General features: G+C 40.1%; 2 protein-coding genes across 2 annotated transcripts in view; both read right to left on the bottom strand.

The window, feature by feature from the left end:
* Positions 1-407: 407 nt before the first annotated feature.
* LOC101115386 (LINE-1 retrotransposable element ORF2 protein) overlaps positions 408-20,313 on the bottom strand; it is a 52,545-nt gene continuing 32,639 nt past the window's right edge. Inside the window, exon 3 of the transcript XR_003591058.3 lies at positions 408-695. The gene's annotated coding sequence lies outside the window, so the exon portion shown is untranslated. The remainder of the gene's footprint in view (positions 696-20,313) is intronic.
* Positions 2,092-4,745, bottom strand: LOC121816016 (histone H3.3C-like). Its single transcript, XM_042257170.2, has one exon. It carries the CDS (start codon positions 4,625-4,627, stop codon positions 4,151-4,153), a length of 477 nt encoding a protein of 158 aa, XP_042113104.1. The 5' UTR covers positions 4,628-4,745; the 3' UTR covers positions 2,092-4,150.

Raw genomic sequence — 20,313 nt, 5'->3', positions numbered from 1 at the left:
AGGGCTCTTTTCCAGCTGTGGTAGGTGGGGGCTACTCTCTAGCTGTGGTGCACGGGCTGCTCACTGGGGTGGCTTCTCTTGTGGAGCACAGACTCTGGAGCAGAGGCTCAGCAGTTGTGGCACACGAGCTTAGCTGCTCTGTGGCATGTGAGGCCTTCCTGGATCAGGGATCAAACCCATGCCTCCTGCATTGGTAGGCGGATTCCTTACCACTGAGCCACCGGGAAAGTCTACGTCTATTTTTAAATGTAAAGTTTTTACTGATTCAACCCAGACTTTACTTTTTAATGTTTCAATTTTCTAATAATAGCAAATTCAATTTCCTGCTTTATTCTTCCCTGTCACACTTATTCCTCAGTAATGTCATCTGCTTTCATTATTTATTAACCATCTGCTTCCTCTCCACTCCCATTAGAACATAAATACCACAGAGACAGGGATTCCTGTTTATTTTTCACTTTTCTGTTTGTGTTTTGAGACAGTACTTGTTTCACAGTAAACTCAGGGATGTGGATGAGCACTTCCATCATAGGCTCAGGGCTACTCCAGCAGTGTCCCAGAGCTCTTCTCAGGCCCCCGTTCTCATCTTACATGGGTTGTGGCTGTCTCCTTTTTCCTATAAGCCATGGGAAGCTCTTATTCTGGGAGTACATTCTTGCCAGATTACTGTGCTGCTTGGACTCAAGGAATACAACCTGTTGAGTGGAAAGAAAATAGATTAAAAAAATAATCAAGAAAGAAACTTCATCTAAGCCAGGACTCACTTAAGAAATCTTACAGAATGTTACAGGATGAGGCTGCTTTCGTAGTGCCCACTAGCCCCAAGCGCTTCCTAGATGGCACAGTGCTAAAGAATCCACCTGCCAATACAGAAAATGCAAGAGACACAGGTTCAATCCCTGGGTGCAGGAAGATGCCCTGGAGTAGGAAATGGCAACCCGCTCCAGTATTATTGCCTGAAAAATTCCCTGGATGGAGGAGCCTGCTGGGCTACGGTTCATGGGGGCGCAAAGAGATGGACTTGACTAAGCACACACGCACACAAGCACAAGCACAAGCACATACTGAATCACAGCCCTAAGAAAGAGCCTGAAGAAAGTAATGCGAAAGAAGAGCAGAGTCCGATCTGAAGACACCTTTACACTTTGCATGGTCTTGACCTTTTCTCATTTCAGTAGCTATATCACTAAAATGACAGTCCTTCTAGGCAGCTGCACAGCTTCTCTATCCTTAAAGTAAAACACAATGAAATAAAATCACACAAAGCCACCTCAAATTTTTAACATAGGAAATGAACTATTTGACCATGCAAAAAGCCAAAACCAGGTCATCCCTCAGAAAAATATGTTTGTATTTTGTAATAGCAATCAGCAAATACAAAAGAGTGAACAAAGGCAGCATTATCATTTTATAATAGTAACCTAATTATTCATGGCATAACTTGCTTAAAAATTATCTATTAGGAGACAAATAACTTTTGTTCTACATTTTAAATTTCATTTTATTTTACATTTGGGTAAATTATTTTTTATCATAGCTTCAAATTTTACAAAGAAATAAATTTAAAAATCAGTATTTACAAAAATGTGTTATAGCCATTTCAGTATGATGTCAATGTCTAATTATTGATAAGATAATCTTATATTGTCAGTTAATGACTACATTTTAATAAATAATTACATCTATAAATAGGACTTCCCTGGTGGTGCAGTGAATAAGAATTCACTTGCCAATGCATGGGACATGGGTTCAATCCTAATCCAGGGAGATTCCACGTGCTTCAGAGCAACTAAGCCCCTGAACCACAACTACTGAGCCTGCACCCTCTAGAGCCTGTGCTTCAAAACAGGAAGCCATCACAATTAGAAGCCTGCACACTGCAACGAAGAGTAGCCCCTGCTTGCTGAAACTAGAGAAAGCCCATGCAAAGCAATGAAGACCTCAAAACAAATAAATTAATTAAATACATACATAAAATGTTAGTGATTGTGTGGCTGTACTTGTAACAACAACCAAAACAATGTAAATAATAGTAAAAATTTCTTAATACATCTACTATGTTAAGGAAATATTGAGCCAAATGACTAAAAAAAAAAAATTAGTTCCAGCTATAAATGTGTATTAGCAATTATATTAACTATGTTGAGGAACATTAGTATGTTTTCAGAATTGGAACTAAAAGTCTTTTTCCTTAATTTTTCCTATGATAAAATCATAGTAGTTTTTACAGCAAAACAAAACATTAATTTATGGTACAATTTTTAAAAATATGTTTATTTACATAAAATTAAATTTAAAAACCCAGCAAGTACTGTGAAAGAATTAGATATAAGAGGTTGTTGGTCCACTTATAGATGGTTTATTTATTTTTAATGTTACCTTCTGTATGGTTTTATACATATCACAATATTTAAGCATGTTTTGTGTATAAATAAGTAAAAGTAAAGGTCATATGAAATTTCATGTTTTCATTAAGGATAGCTATTTGCATAAATGCACCTGCATTTTCCCATTCAGTGTTTTACATGATCGAAGGAGCAACAATTCAAAACACCTACAACCCCTTGTAAAAAATTAAAATTGTTTGGGATTTCACTAGGAGTTTGTACCAACTTCTCTTCAAACTATGTGCCTATATTATATGACCCAGAGAGAACTGTTAAATAGAAATTCTTACAAAGTAATTACCAGTGGTACAACTGTATTTCAAAATTTAAATGTAAATGTATTAAAGGAACTAAAATATGAATTATATTGGGTGTGTACTAATTATCAAGTATAAAAGATGGATTGGGGTGTGTTTTTTTTGGTAAATAAGTTCATTTGTAAAATTAGTCAACATACATAATTGACGTAAAAACTTCAGTAGAAGGATAAATTTTAAAATCACTCGGAAAGACATCTCTATGAAGTGATTTTCGCTGGACCTTATGCCAGATGACACCATTTTAACTGGTGAGTGAGCATGCTAAGTCGCTTCAGTGGTGTCTGTCTGACCCTTTTATGACCCCCTGCGAGGCTACATGGGATTCTCCAGGCAAGAATACTGGAGTGGGTTGCTATTTCCTCCTCCAGGGGATCTTCCCAACCCAGCGATCGAACCCATGTCTTCTTCAGCTCCTGTACTGGTAGGCACATTCTTTACCGATAGTGCCTCTTGGGAAGCCCTATTTTAACTGACAGGGGTTCCGTAAACTGAAGCCACGTGTCCCTCCCCCACAGCAAGTTTACTCAAAGGATTATTATAATACAAACTCCACAAGGAAAATAACTTCAGCATTGTTCCCTCTTGATAGAGGAAAACTCATCCTCGTTATGAGACCAACCACAACACAAAGACAAGCCGCACTAACTATAAGTAACAGATGATGTTGGTGTGAATAGCTTGGATTATATTCTAGGGCCCTTATAAATCAATCCCCCCATCAGTGTTTGCATTATCACCTAGAGGGTTAGTTAACATGTGGTACAGCGAGGACTGATAGAAGGTATATGCAAAGCACTTGAACTATGTATGAAAACAGGCACAGTCTAGTTAGGAGGAAAACAATTGTACTCTGAATCCCGCACATCTTAATGACAAGACTCCCCACCACATGTCAATGTGAAACACTTAATTTTAAAATGTTGACTCTACAATATACAAAATAGCTGTTATTAATGCACATAATGTATTCTATAGCTGTGAGGTTTACTTTTTTTTTTTTTTTTAAGGAAACTGCAAGTTACACTGTGGTTAAGACTTGTATCTTCATCCCTTGAAAAAGCCCACATTCTATCACTGTGATGTATGGTCAGACTTAACAGCCCCAACTGTTAAAAACACCTGGATCAAGTCACAACCACTTTTACTGCAAAAGGACCCAGTATAGGTTTATCGATTCTAGTACCATAATAATTACCCAACAAGCCATTAACCTACAGAAAACATGCATCATGAGAAGCAAGAAATATCACTCGTCCCTTTTGCATATTAGTAACTTGTCTTTTCTGAGTAACAGTGCTCATATTAACTGAGGTCTGTGAATGGCCACTTTTCCCATTCATCCTGAGTGAAAGATGGAATGACTTAAGCACAGACGCAACATATTATAAACAATTTCCTACCAAAAAAAGTCACAAACTAAGCCAAAGTATTTTACAGAATTCACTACAAAACACCATAAAAACTGTCTTCACTGAAAGCTCCCCTCCTGCCCCCTCCCCACTCCAGCGAGCCAACTGGGCGTGTTTGGGGTGTGATGGTGAAACTGCGCATGGATGGCGCACAGATTACTATCTGCGCATGGATGGCGCACAGATTACTATCTTCAGACAAACCCACCAGGTACGCTTCGCTAGCCTCCTGCAGCGTACGGATGGCGGCACTCTGGAACTTCAAGTCGGTTTTGAAATCCTGGGCGATCTCCCTCACCAGTCTCTGGAAAGGCAGCTTCCGAATCAGAAGATGGGTGGATTTCTGATAAGGACGGACTTCTCGGAGGGCAACGGTCCCGGGCCTGTAGCGATGAGGTCTTGGCATCCCGCTGGTAGAGGGGGCGCTTTTCCCGGCCGCTTCACTGACCAGCTGTTTGTGGGGCACTTTCCCACCCGTGGACTTATAAACTGTCCTCTTGGTCCGGGCCATTTTCTTTGAGACCGCTGCCCAAGTCTTAGGCCACTTCTTCGAATGCGGCGCAGCGTCTGCTGCCCAACGGAGAGCCGAGCGAGGAGCGGAACCCCCTCCAACGAACGACCAAACTGCTTCACCGGGGTGTTCTTCCTAAGTAAATACTCTAGCCTTACTTACCCTGATGGACTGGCAGTTTTTTAAAGATCAGACAAAACAAAAATCTGGAAGAGTATGAAATACTTTAGAAAGACTATGTATTCATAAATAGTGGATTGGGCTTAAAATATCATTGTCTTAAAATATAGTTATTTTATTGACAATAAAATTTTCTAAGACAGGTATCACTGAATGCCATTTGGGCATACCTTTTATGTGTAAAATACATTTCATCAATACATTTTATCTGTCACTCCAGTAAATAACAAAATAATAAAATACAGATTATTATTTGTTTCATGCAAAACAAATAATACACTTGCTTTCCACAGAAGTTTTTCTCAGTTTTCAAAATATTTTCCCAAGTTCAGTGGTTACAACAACTTTCTTGTTATTTTAAATATATACATGTGAAAATTGAGATTCAGATTAAGCAAATGTCTTGCCAGAGTTTTCACAACCATTTCTACAGAGCTAGTATGTAAGTTTGTATCAATTCACCATCAAATCTTATTTTCCATTTTGTTTTCAACTTCTGTTCTTATCAGAAAGTCTGGATCAAATTGGTCTCAGTAAATATGAAGTGTATTTCTTGGTTTGGTTATGTTTTTAGAGAATAAATTATGACTAAGTTAATGACTGAAAAAAAGCCAATGAAAAGATCTTAAATCTTATTCTTTGAATTTTATTTATTAATAAATCTATAATTTCAGCTTTGCTAAAGCATAATTGACATAAAATTGTAGAATATTTAAAGTGTATGTCATGGTGGTTTGACATATGTAACAAGAATTCTCATCTATCACTTCAAATATTTATCTTTTTTTTTGTATTTTTTTATTTGAAAATACAAATTCTACTCTTAGCAAATTTCAGTTACAAATACAGTGTTATCAACTATAGTCACCATGTTTTACATCAGATCCTGAAACCTTATTAATCTCGTCACTATAATCTAGTCACTGTAACATTTACCACTCTCTTGTTATTGCCCAGCCTCTAGCCCATGAAAATCATTTTTTCTACGCTCTATTTCTATGAATTTGACACTCCACCCCCCTCCCAGATTCCACATATATGTGATATCATGTAGTCTGGCTTGTTTATTTTATACAATGTCCCCAAATTCCATCAGTGTTTTTGAAAATGGAAGGATTTCCTTCTTTTTCATGGCTGGTTAATATTCCATTGAGTATGTGTGTGTGGCTTTTTATTCATTCATCCTTTGATGGACATTTAGGTTGCTTCTATAAAGAACCCTCCTGCCAATGCAGGAGACATAAGAGACAAGTGTTCGATCCCTGGGTCAGGAAGATCCCCTGGAGGAGGGCACAGCAACCCAGTATTCTTGCTGGAGAATCCAATGGACAGAGGCGTCTGGCAAGCTGAAGTCCACAGGGTCGCACAGAGTTGGGCACGAGGGCCTTACAAAGCATCAGTACGAACAAAGCTAGTGGAGGTGATGGAATTGCAGTGAAGCTGTTTCCAATCCTGAAAGATGATGCTGTGAAAGTGCTGCACTCAGTATGCCAGCAAATTTGGAAAACTCAGCAGTGGCCACAGGACTGCAAAAGGTCAGTTTTCATTCCAATCCCAAAGAAAGGCAATGCAAAAGAATGCTCAAACTACTGCACAATTGCACTCATCTCACACGCTAGTAAAATAATGCTCAAAATTCTCCAACCCAGGCTTCAGCAATACGTGAACCGGGAACTTCCTGATGTTCAAGCTGGTTTTAGAAAAGGCAGAGGAACCAGAGATCAAATTGCCAACATCTGCTGGATCATGGAAAAAGCAAGAGAGTTCCAGAAAAACGTCTATTTCTGCTTTAGTGACTATGCCAAAGTATTTGACTGTGTGGATCACAATAAACTGTGGAAAATTCTGAGAGGGATGGGAATAGCAGACCACCTGACCTGCCTCTTGAGAAATCTGTATGCAGGTCAGGAAGCAACAGTTAGAACTGGACATGGAACAACAGACTGGTTCCAAATAGGAAAAGGAGTGTGTCAAGGCTGTATATTGTCACCCTGCTTCTTTAACTTCTATGCAGAGTACATCATGAGAAACGCTGGACTGGAAGAAACACAAGCCGGAATCAAGATTGCCGGGAGAAATCTCAATAACCTCAGATATGCAGATGACACCACCCTTATGGCAGAAAGTGAAGAGGAGCTAAAAGCCTCTTGATGAAAGTGAAAGAGGAGAGCGAAAAAGTTGGCTTAAAGCTCAACAATCAGAAAATGAAGATCATGGCATCCGGTCCCATCACTTCATGGAAAATAGATGGGGAAACAGTGGAAACAGTGTCAGACTTTATTTTTCTGGGCTCCAAAATCACTGCAGATGGTGACTGCTTACTCCTTGGAAGAAAAGTTATGATCAACCTAGACAGTATATTCAAAAGCAGAGACATTACTTGGCCGACTAAGGTCCGTCTAGTCAAGGCTGTGGATTTTCCTGTGGTCATGTATGGATGTGAGAGTTGGACTGTGAAGAAGGCTGAGTGCTGAAGAATTGATGCTTTTGAACTGTGGTGTTGGAGAAGACTCTTGAGAGTCCCTTGGACTGCAAGGAGATCCAATCAATCTATTCTGAAGGAGATCAGCCCTGGGATTTCTTTGGAAGGAATGATGCTGAAGCTGAAACTCCAGTACTTTGGCCACCTGATGCGAAGAGTTGACTCATTGGAAAAGACTCTGATGCTGGGAGGGATTGGGGGCAGGAGGAGAAAGGGACGACAGAGGATGAGATGGCTGGGTGGCATCACTGACTTGATGGCCGTGAGTCTGAGTGAACTCTGGGAGATGGTGATGGACAGGGAGGCCTGGCGTGCTGCGATTCATGGGGTCGCAAAGAGTCGGACACGACTGAGCGACTGAACTGAACTGAACTGAACTGAAGGGATTTACCACACACACACACACACACACATACCTTGGCTAATGGGAATAATGCTGCAGTGAACGTGGTAGTGAGACATCTCTTTGATACCCTGTTTTCATTTCCTTTGGATGAACACTCAGAAGTGGAATTACTGGATCACACTGTACTTCCGTTTTTAATTTAAGAAAACATTAACATTATGGTGAAGAGACACCATAATGTTTTCCATAATGGCTGTACCAAAGTACATTCCCACCAACAGTGTACGGGGTTTCTCTTATCTCCACATCCTATGTAATACTTGTAGTGTCTTATCTTTTTGATGATAAGCTTTCTGACAGTTTTAAGGTTACATCTCACTACAGTTTTGATTTGTACTTCCTGTTGCTTAGTGATGCTGAGCTCCTTTTCATGCACCTGTTGGCCAGTTGTACATCTTCTTCGGGAAAATGTCTATTTTGGTCCTTTGTCCATTTTTTAATCATATTGCTTCCCCACCATTGAATTGCATGATTATATGCATTTTGGATATTAACCTATTATCAGATTTATGATTTGAAAATATTTTCTCTCATTCTGTGGATTGCCTTTTCATTTTTAAAATTGTTTGCTGTGCAGAAGGTTTTAAGTTTGATGTGGTCTTCTCATTTATTTTTGCTTTTGTTTTTGCCTTTGGTGTCAAATCCAAAAATCTCTTGCCAAGACTGATATCATGGAATTTACTTCTGACATTTTCTTTTAGGAATTTCATGGTTTGGGTCTCATGTCCAAATATTTAATCTGTTTTGCATTGATTTTTGTGTATGGCATAAGATAGAGGTCTGGTTACCTTTTTTGCATGTGGCTGTCTATTTTCTCCAACATCATTTATTGAAGAAACTATTCTTTCTTCACTGTGTTTTGGCTCCTTTAGTTGATCACTGATGTGCAAACATATTTCCGGGCTCTCTATTCTATTCCATTGATCTATGTGTCTGTTTTTATGTCAATACAATATTGCTTTGATTCAGTTCAGTTCAGTTGCTCAGTCATGTCTGACTCTTTGTGACTCCATGGACCACAGCACACCAGGCTTCCCTGTCCATCACCAACTCCTGGAGCTTGCTCAAACTCACATCCATTGAGTCAGTGATGCCATTCCACCATCTCATCCTCTGTCATTCCCTTCTCCTCCTGCCTTCATTTTTTACCAGCATCAGGGTCTTTTCGAATAAGTCAGTTCTTCACATCAGGTGGCCAAAGTATTGGAGTTTCAGCTTCAGCATTAGTCATTCCAACAAATAGTCAGAACTGGTTTCCTTTAGGATTGACTGGTCTGATCTGCTTGCAGTCCAAGGGGCTCTCAAGAGTCTTCTCCAACACCACAGTTCAAAAGCATCAATTCTTGGGCACTCAGCCTTCTTTATGGTCCAACTCTCAAATCCACACATGACTACTGAAAAAAAAAACATAGCTTTGACTAGATGGACCTTTATTGGTTAAGTAATGTCTCTGTTTTTAAAAATGCTGTCTAGGTTGGTCATAACTGTTCTTTCAAGGAGCAAGCACCTTTTAAATTTCATGGCTGCAGTGATCTCAGAGCCCAAGAAAACAAAGTCTGCCACTGTTTCTATTGTTTCCCCATCTATTTGCCATGAAGTGATGGGACCAGAGGCCATGATCTTCATTTTATGAATGTTGAGTTTTAAGCCAGCCTTTTCGCTCTCCTCTTTCACTTTCATCAAGAGGCTCTTTAGTTCTTCTTCACTTTCTGCCATAAGGGTGGTGTCATCTGCGTATCTGAGGTTATTGATATTTCTCCTGGCAATCTTGATTCCAGCTTGTACTTTATCCAGCTTGGAATTTTACATGATGTACTCTGCATATAAGTTAAATAAGCAGGATGACAATATACAGCCTTGATGTACTGCTTTCCCAATTTGGAACCAGTCCAGTGTTCCATGTTCAGTTCTAACTGTTGCTCCTTGATCTGTGTACAGATTTCTCAGGAGGCAGGTCAGGTGGTTTGGTATTCCCATCTCTTTAAGAATTTTCCACAGTTTGTTGTAACCCACACAGTCAATGGCTTTAGCATAGTCAATAAAATCAATTGCTTTGATTTTTACTATAGCTTTTAATATACTTTTAAGTCAGAGAACATAATGCCTCCAGTTTTTCTTTTTTCTCAAAACTCTTTCAGCCGTTTGGGTCTTTTGTGGGTCCATGCACATTTTAGAACTGTTTGGTTTATTTCTGTAGAAAATGCTTTTGGAGTTGGTAGGGCTTACTTTGAATCTGTAGATTGCTTTGGGTAACACGGACATTTCAACAATATTAATTTTTCCAATCGACAAGCATAGAGTACCTTTTCATTTTCATTTATTTTGTAATCCTTAATTTCTTTCATCAGTGTCCTATAGTTTGTAAAGATCTCTCATCTTCCTTGTTAAGATTATTCCTAGGTTTTAAAAATTCTTTTTGATCCTATTAGAACTTAAAATCTAAAGCTCAGATTATATTTTCTGCAGATCTTACCTCCTTTCTATTAAGTAGGTTCTCTAGCTGTTGAAGCACCATTATCAAGGAAGACTGATCAGATACTAAATATTTAGTTTTATACTGTTTTGTTTAATATAAATGCTTTAATAAGTAGAATTTTAATTAAGATATAGCCTCAAATTCCTATGTGATTACATAAATTTGATATATATAGAAACAGATGTCTATATTTAGTAAATTATTTAGGTAATTTCAAGTATCAAGTACTATCCTTTTGGCCTTTCAGTCCCAACACTGGGCTGGCTATTAATACATCAGGCTGGTAAGATAATTTTATTTTTCTCTTAATTCTATTAAGTTATTTGGTGAATTTCTACTTAGAAATGTTCTGTTTCTACTTAGAAAAGTCACAAATAAAGGCGTTTTTAAAATACTCTGGGTTTTATTTCATGCATTATTATTCAGTTCTACCATATTGAATATTTCTAAAATTACTCTAGTTAACCATGCTTTCAAAAAAGAACAAAGTGTTATCCAAGAGTGAATCCTATCATGCTGCGCTCCATGGGGTCCCAAAGAGTCAGACACGACTAAGCAACCAAATAACAGGAGTGAATTATGGGTTTTTTTTTTTGGGTGATTGTTTCTCATAAAGATTCTCTCTGATAATCTATCTTATAAAAAGAGTAGAGAATAAACTCACAGGCTGAGAAAGAGCATAGTGTTTACTAGTCAGGAAAGGAACTATAATTTATTAAATTATTCTAGATAATCTATGGATGATTACAGATATTAACACTTTACAGACTTCAGCCAACCACATTACATGTGAAGATTTCATGGTTGAAAAAAGACAAAGTCACAATATCAAAGTATAGTGCAAGAGGTACACTTGCACTGCTTGCGATACTATACTACTATACTTGCAATACTGCTGAGGTATTGTTGAGTATTGTTGCTACTACTGTTGCTACCATTGTCACTGTTTTACAGCTATTTACTAGCTCTGATTTATTGAACCCCTAACGTGCACCAAAACTGAAATTCGCTTTTAAACAAAATCTCATTTAATACTCAGAACATTGCTGAAAGTAGGTGACATGGTTAATTCAATCTTACATGTAAAATACTCAGACAAAAAAGCATGAAATAATCTATACAGTGTCACATAATAACTGATAAATTGTAGATTTAAAACTGAGACCAAGACCTTTTTGATTACACTCTCATAGCTAGCAAATTATATTCTATAGGAAATCTTTTCAGTGAGAAATAAATTATGTTAGGTACTCACTAATGGGTTTGGTTACAACCCTAATACCCTATAGCTTATATCATCATTAAAAAAACATATGTATTTATTTTGGCTGCACCACTCAGCATGTGGTACCTTAGTTCCCATACCAGGGATCTAACCTGTGTCCCCTGCAGTGGAAATGTGGAGTCTTAGGCACTGGACTGCCAGGAAAGTCCTACTTTTAATAAAGTTTCTTTAACTTTATTCAGGAAAATATGTTTGAAAATGAAGAATAAGCAGCCATTCACATGTATTTAGGGATGGGGGTGTCTGGGTGGGATCTTAAGCCAACAGAGGAAGTCTGGCATGCCTAAATGTATTTCCAGCCCCTCATATTCTTACCATTGTAAGAATAGTCATGATGCTACTTCATATATAAAAACATCCAGAAGCTGTGCCTTATGGTCATTAGTGTACTTATTTCTCATAAAAATGTAGAATGGTAAATCAGGTATTAATAAGGAGGTTTTATGGGGAATGTGTAAAGATTTTTTTTTTTTTTTGCTACTTAGTTCATTCAAATGTTTCTGATCATGAAATAATTCATCCAGTGTCACATAGTAACTGGCAAATCTACAAGATGATCAGCAGTGCATTTCTTATCAAGTCATCAGATTTTTCTCTGGCTTAGTTTTGCCTTTCCCTCAAGTATTTATAAGGTCAAGATGAGGACCTTATCAAAAAGGCCTTGTCTGTCCACTCATCTTGACTTCAGACAGGTTTTTTTCTTGATCTCCTGGAAATAACACATTACAACAGCCATGGTTTTGCTTGAAAAGGCAAGAGGGCTCTATGGTCACTCAGGTTACTCCCTGTGGTGCCCTCAGCCACCAAGTAAGAGGTCTGATTGCCCTGAGCCTGCCCTGGTGCATGGAAGTCCAGGCCCCGTGGGATAGGTATCATGGAAGTGCTCCAGAAAATCCTGCTTCAACTGCAGACATGGGAATGAAGTTACCTCCAGAGGATTCTAGCTTCTACTTGTCCTGATCCCTCAGCCCAGAGCCTTCTCTACTGATGGCCCAGCATCACAGAGCAGAAAAGAGCCTTTCCCACTGTACCCTGTGTAAACTCCTTGACCTGTGACTATGAACAAATAAAGTGGGTATTCAATGCCACAATTTTGGAGGTCAGTTCATTAAAAATTACTTTAACAGCAAGAAAAATAACACAAATGTGCAAGTTCAGGAGGTGCCAAATAACGTACACTACAATCTGTTTCCTTCCTCTCCTGGGTTTGTATCTGGAAGCAACAACTGTTACGTGTCTGTATTTCTTCCAGATTTAATAACTGAGCAGTTATATAGCACTGACACTCTGACAAACATTTTTCTCAAGGCGTTTTCCTATGTTTATTCATGTCTTCTTCATTTACCACATATACTCAGGTGGCAGGATGAAGGGAAATCCTCTGTTCCCATCATTTCCCAAGAATGGAAATCTTAACTGTTTTTCAGTGTTGTCTTTTGAATGCTGCTCCTCTCCTCAGATAAGTATATTTTTCATAATATATTCCCTAATTCTATTTTATTTCATTCCTCAAGTTTCCTATCCACACACTGTTATGCTCCGAGCCCGTATCTCCGAACCGACCGAGAGAGCAAGGCCACCACAGTATTGCAAACGCAAGAAGGGAGTTTGTTTATTCCTAGCGCGCTAGGGCCCAAGTCTCATCCCACACAAGGGAATCTGACAAGAGCCGCGAACAAAGAAGTATGGCGGCTTATATACAGGCAGTTCTTTGTCTCAGTTACAGGAGTAGCTGGCGTTACATGATTGGCCAGGCAGGATGAGCGCATATCTGGTCTCTTTCTGGTAAACATGACTCAGGTCCTAGAGACCATCATTTGGTCCCTAACACACAAACACTTTTCTTTTTTAAATAATTTTTATTGGAGTATAGTGGTTTTACAATGTTGTGTTAGTTTCTGCTGTACAGCAAAGTGAATCAGCTATGCCTAGAATATATCCCTTACTTTTTAGATTTCCTTATTTAGGTCACCAGAGAACATGAGTAGAGTTCTCTATGCTATATAGTGACCACAACAAACTCTGGAAAATTCTTAAAGCAATGGGAATACCAGACCACCTGACCTGCCTCCTGAGAAATCTGTACACAGGTCAGGAAGCAATAGCAAGAACTGGACATAGAACAACAGACTGGTTCCAAATAGGGAAAGGAGGACGTCAAGTCTGTATGTTGTCACCCTGCTTATTTAACTTATATGCAGAGTACATCATGAGAAACGCTGGGCTGGAAGAAGCACAAGCTGGAATCAAGATTGCCGGGAGAAATATCAGTTATCTCAGATATGCAGATGACACCACTCTTATGGTAGAAAGTAAAGATGAACTAAAGAGCCTCTTAATGAAAGTGAAAAAAGAGAGTGAAAAAGTTGGCTTAAAAACTCAACATTCAGAAAACTAAGATCATGGCATCTGGTCCCATCACTTCATGGCAAATAGATGGGGAAACAGTGCAAACAGTGACAGACTATTTTCTTGGGCTCCAAAATCACAGCAGATGGTGACTGCAGCCATGAAATTAAAAGACGCTTACTCCTTGGAAGAAAAGTTATGACCAACCTAGACAGCATGTTAAAAAGCAGACATTACTTTGCCAACAAAGATCCGTCTAGTCAAGGCTATGGTTTTTCCAGTAGTCATGTATGGATATGAGAGTTGGATCATAAAGAAAACTGAGCGCTGAAGAATTGATGCTTTTGAAATGTGGTGTTGGAGAAGCCTCTTGAGAGTCCCTTGGACTACAAGGAGATCCAATCAGTCCAATCAGTCCATTCAGGAAATCAGTCCTGAATATTCATTGGAAGGACTGATGCTGAAGCTGACACTCCAATCCTTTGGCCACCTGATGTGAAGAACTGACTCATTTGAAAAGACCCTGATGCTGGGAAAGATTGAAGGTGGGAGGAGAAGGGGATGATAGAGAATGAGATGGTTGGATGGCATCACTAACTCAATGGACATGAGTTTGAGTAAACTTCAGGAGTTGGCGATAGACAGGGAGGCCTAGTGTGCTGCAGTCTGTAGGGTTGCAAAGAGTCGGGCATGGCAACTGAACTGAACTGAACTGAACTGAACTGAGGTTCTCATTAGTTACCTATTTTATACATGGTTCAGCTCAGTTCAGCTCAGTTGCTCAGTCGTGTCCGACTCTTTGCGACCCCATGAATCGCAGCACGCCAGGCCTCCCTGTCCATCACCATCTCCCGGAGTTCACTCAGACTCACGTCCATCGAGTCAGTGATGCCATCCAGCCATCTCATCCTCGGTCGTCCTCTTCTCCTCCTGCCCCCAATCCCTCCCAGCATCAAAGTCTTTTCCAATGAGTCAACTCTTTGCATCAGGTGGCCAAAGTACTGGAGTTTCAGCTTCAGCATCATTCCTTCCAAAGAAATCCCAGGGCTGATCTCCTTCGGAATGGACTGGTTGAATCTCCTTGCAGTCCAAGGGACTCTCAAGAGTCTTCTCCAACACCACAGTTCAAAAGCATCAGTTCTTCAGCGCTCAGCCTTCTCCACAGTCCAACTCTCACATCCATACATGACCACAGGAAAAACCATAGCCTTGACTAGACGGACCTTAGTCGGCAAAGTAATGTCTCTGCTTTTGAATATGCTATCTAGGTTGCTCATAACTTTTCTTCCAAGGAGTAAGCGTCTTTTAATTTCATGGCTGCAGTCACCATCTGCAGTGATTTTGGAGCCCAGAAAAATAAAGTCTGACACTGTTTCCACTGTTTCCCCATCTATTTCCCATGAAGTGATGGGACCGGATGCCATGATCTTCGTTTTCTGAATATTGAGCTTTAAGCCAACTTTTTCACTCTCCTCTTTCACTTTCATCAAGAGGCTTTTAGTCCCTCTTCACTTTCTGCCATAAGGGTGGTGTCATCTGCATATCTGAGGTTATTGATATTTCTCCTGGTAATCTTGACTCCAGCTTGTGTTTCTTCCAGTCCAGCATTTCTCATGAGGTAGCAACACATATATTTGGAGAAGGCAATGGCAACCCACTCCAGTACTCTTGCCTGGAAAATCCCATTGACGGAGGAGCCTGGTTGGCTGCAGTCCATGAGGTCACTAAGAGTCGGGCATGACTGAGCGACTTCACTTTCATTTTCACTTTCCACTTTCATGCATTGGAGAAGGAAATGGCAATCCACTCCAGGGTTCTTGCCTGGAGAATCCCAAGGACGGGGGAACCTGGTGGGCTGCCTGCTGTCTGTGGGGGTCGCACAGAGTCAGACATGACTGAAGCAACTTAGCAGCAGCAGCAGCAGCACATATATTATTTTCTACCAAGCTGGGAAGCAATAAAATTCTCAATTTAGAAAGGTATTATTTTACCTCTTCTTTTGCGTCCTTGTTCAGTCACTCTGAGAAACAGCAATTGGGATAGGGCAATCTTGAAGAAAATATGACACCATCTATAGTCTTGTTATACCTCATCAATGATCCATTTGCTTTCTTGCAGATTTTTGTGGTGCATCAGCAGTGATAGAGATTTGTACTACAGCATTCCAAAACTCAAACATTACCTGCTTGTTTTAAACATGGCAATTCTCTCATCTGCTAGAATTTTCACTTGTACCAAGGCTGGAGGTGGTGGTGGTGGGGGGGCTGCTACTTACCTTTTCATAGCTAGATTTCATGACCTAACACAAGAATGGTGTGATTAGGTGTTAAATTTTGAGCCAGAACATATATTTAATCCTACAGTTTGGGGGTATCTAAAATTCTTTGTATAGGAAAGACTTAATTATATACTTTTACTCAACCCACTGGTGAAAATACACTATTATTTTAGCTCATTGACTACACACTCTTGGGTATACACAATGACAGGGACTTCTTTTAATGAATACACAGAGACTGAGACATAATCAAGTCTACAAAATTAGTTGCATTCAGAGAAAAAGAAAGTGATAATGAATAAGACAAGGATTAATGTAATTTGATAGGTATATGCTTAGAGAGAGAATGTCACATTTTACAGTTGAATTCCTATTATTGCTGCTTTTCATCTGGAAAAAAATTTTAGTTGTTTGATAAACAAATGTCTGCTGCTGCTAAGTCACTTCAGTCGTGTCCAACTCTGTGCGACCCCATAGATGGTAGCCCACCAGGCTCCTCTGTCCCTGGGATTCTCCAGGCAAGAATACTGGAGTGGGTTGCCATTTCCTTCTCCAATGCATGAAAGTGAAAAGTGAAAGTGAAGTCGCTCAGATGGACTGCAGCCAACCAGGCTCCTCCATCCATGGGATTTTCCAGTCAAGAGTACTGGAGTGGGGTGCCATTGCCTTCTCCAAAACAAAGGTCTACTGACTCAGAAATAGTAAAAATGGTATTTCCACCAAGAATGAAACTTCTTTTTTTTCTCAACATATTCGTTTTTTCCTTCACTCGGAAAATTTCAATAGCAACTCTATTTGGGGAGGTCTTTTTTTCTCATATAACTTGTTTTCTTAATCAGAGAGTAATAATGTGCGGTCCTGGGATTCAATTTTTGAAGTAAAATGTTGACTCTGAAATGCCAAACTTGTCCATGAAAACATGCAACAGTCTGCACAGAGCAGGGCTGCCTTCACTCTGAAAGTTCTATGATGACTGGTTTCCATGGTAATGTGATGATGCACATCCTACCTTCCATTCCAACTGTCACTCTGTGAGCTGAGAGATTCAAATTTGGTGACAGATGAGAAGCTGTCACCCTCACACCTCGAGTGTTTGAGAATGGGAAATCTGAATTGTTATTTTGGAGGTACGTTTATATCAACACTCTAAAGGCAGGTTATTTCTTCAAATGGATAATTAACTTTGAGTGAAAATATTTTTTTTCTCACCTTTTTTTCCCATTTCTGCCACTGTAATTTTTCTATAGACTTATAAGTTTATTATACAGCTTTGTTGTATTACTTAAGGTATTTTTACAATTCTGCTGTCAAGCTGGCTGCCTCAAATATTTTCCTAGATTTAGAAAAATATGCTGTTCCTAGTGCCAATTTTGTACACACTCTTGTAGAGCACAGACACAAAAAACATTACACAGCTCTCATCGAAGCAGGGGAATCTTGATGCTACCCCTGCGATAGACAGAAAAGGGGAATTTCAGCTCAACTCTCCTGAATGTAGATGTCAAAATCTGAAACCAAATATTAGCAGGGGAAATGTAAAAAGGAAAGCAACTGGACTTTCCAGGCAGGATTTCCGTGGGTTAATAAGGACAAGATCACAGGCTGCTTGGGTGTTACCTGGGAGTGTGGTAAGAAGGGACAGTGCCATTGAATTTAGGAATGAACATTTGGCAACTGGTTCAGGGAAGGAGTGTCTGTCTGCAGTACTCAAAGATGAGTCCTGGGATGAGGTGTTCAGGCTGAGGATATGGAAGGGATGCTCAAAGGGAATATAGGACTGTGTCCCTGTTACTACAGGGTCTATCGAAGGATGAGGAGTTTATAGAAACTGGATTTTGGTGAAGAAAGACTTGAGCCTCTGCCCATTCTCAGACAGGCCTTGGTCCAGGCTACTCAAACATATACCTAGATCTAAAGTCAGTGAGACATTCAGCATCACAGACTAGATTTCCTAAACGACCAAAGCACCTGCCCAGACGGCCACCTCCCCAGTGAGTTCACATTAACAGCTCATCCAGGGTTGGTCAGCTAAAGGAAGCTAATTCTTGGCAGAGCCATCATATGGCATTTAATTTAGACTGTTCTGAACTCTGAGCCATCTTGAGAGCCAAATGGACCACTGGTGACTTGAGGTAGTCACCTGGTCATTGTGAAAGTGTCCTGGGAGAGAGCTGACGATGTGTAAATGCTGGGGAGGATAGCAGCGTGGCAGCTGTCTTTCCCCTGGTTCTTCAGAGGGGCTTTGTCTGAAGGAAACTCCTCTATCATTGATCAGGGATTGAAAGATGGATGAAAATGCTGGATGAGATTTTGGATGGTTATCTTGGCTCAGACATCTCCGTAGGGTATCAACACTCACCAGAAGGAGGATTTGAGGGAGAGAGTGAGGGGGACTCTTGATTCAAGGCTCCAGGTCATGATCTCAGCTCTGGGTGGATATCAGGGGTTCAGAGATCTCTGTCCTCGAGGAACCAAGAACATTCCTGTCCTAGATCCACTCATTGTTGTGACCCTTGGAAAGTTATTCTAAACTGTGAATTCTTCCACTGAAAAAATATGGATTATAGCCCCTGCTTTGCATTTGTCTTCCCCTGCAACTGGGCTGTCACAGGGATCAGATGAGAAGATAATAGATATTCTCCATGAGCAGTAAAGCATCCTTCCTATGTAAAGTCTTCCCCATGTTTTGTTCCTCCTCATCCTAAAATTTTGACTTATCAATGGTATTTGGGGAGATCTTTTCCTCTCACATAACTTGTTTTCTTAATCAGAGAGCAATAATGTGTGAGGCTGGGATTCAATTTTTGAAATGAAATGTTCACTTTGAAATCTCACACTTGTCCATGGGAACACACACTAGTCTAGACAGAGCAGGTGGACTCAGAGTGGGCAGAGATGCCTTCACTCTGAAAGTTCTATGATGACTGGTTTCCATAGTAATGTGACGATACCCATCCTGTCTTCCATTCCAGCTGTCAGTCTATGAGCTGAGAGGTTCAAATTTGGTAACAGGTGAGAAGCTCTCACCTTCACACCTCGAGTGTTTGAAAATGGGAAATCCGAATTGTTATTTTTAGGTACATTATATTGATCCTCTAAAGGCTGTTCCTTCAAATGGGAGATTAACTTTGAGCGAAAATATTCTCCTCACCATTTTTTTCATTTCCACCACTCTACATATAAACTTATTGATATAAATCTATTATTTAACGTTGTTGTATTACTTAAGGTACTTTTTAATTCTGCTCTCAAGAAAAAATTCTGTGTCTTAATTCATCAATTTTGTGCACACTCTTCTGGAGCAGAGACACAGGAACTGTATCACACAACTCTCATTGAAGCAGGAGAATCTTGATGCCACCCCTGCAATAAACATCACAGGAAAGGGGAACAGCTAGCTCTTCTGAATGTAGATGTCAAAATCTGAAACCAAATAATGGCAGTTTAAATACAGAAATTTTTAGAATGGAAAGCAACTGGGATTTCCAGGCAGGATTTCCATGGTTTGATGAGGGCAGGATCATAGACTCCTTGGGTGTTGCCTGAGAGTGTGGTAAGGGACAGTGCCATCAAATTAAGGAATGAATATTTGGCAACTGAAGGAGGGAAGGTTTGACGTGGGGCAGGGTGTTCAGGCTGAGGACATGGAGGGGAGTATGGTACTCTGTTCCTGCCTCTACAGGATCTATAGATGGAGGAAATGTTTATAGAGTAGAGACTGGATTTTGGTGAAGAAAGACTTGATCTCCTGCCCATTCTCAAACAGGACTTGGCTGCTCAACATGTACCTAGATAGAAAGTCAGTGAGACACTCAGCATCACAGACTAGATTTCCTAAACCACGGAAGCACCAGCCCGGATGGCCATCTCCCTAGGGAATTCACATTAACTGCTCACACAGGTTTGCTCAGCTGAAGGGAGGATAATTCTTGGCAGAGTGGGGCACTTGGCTTAGGCCATTGTGAAGCCATCTGATGGCTGATCTGAAGCCCTCTGATGCTCAGAAGCCATCTTGAGAGCACTTCAGACCAAACAGACCACTCACTGGTTACTTGAGTCAGTCACCTGGTCATTGTGAAGGTACCATAGGAGACAGTGACAATGTGGAGAAGCTGGGGAGGATGGCCACAGCTGGACTTCCTCTGGTCCCTTGTTGCTGTTCAGTCACTAAGTCAAGTCTGACTCTTTGTGACCCCATGGACTGCAGCACACCAGGCCTCCCCGTCCTTC

This window comes from Ovis aries, chromosome 12 (genome assembly GCF_016772045.2).
Source record: "Ovis aries strain OAR_USU_Benz2616 breed Rambouillet chromosome 12, ARS-UI_Ramb_v3.0, whole genome shotgun sequence".
NCBI lineage: Eukaryota > Metazoa > Chordata > Mammalia > Artiodactyla > Bovidae > Ovis > Ovis aries.
Note: the sequence above shows the minus strand (reverse complement) of the source record. Positions and strands in the feature narration are given on the sequence as shown.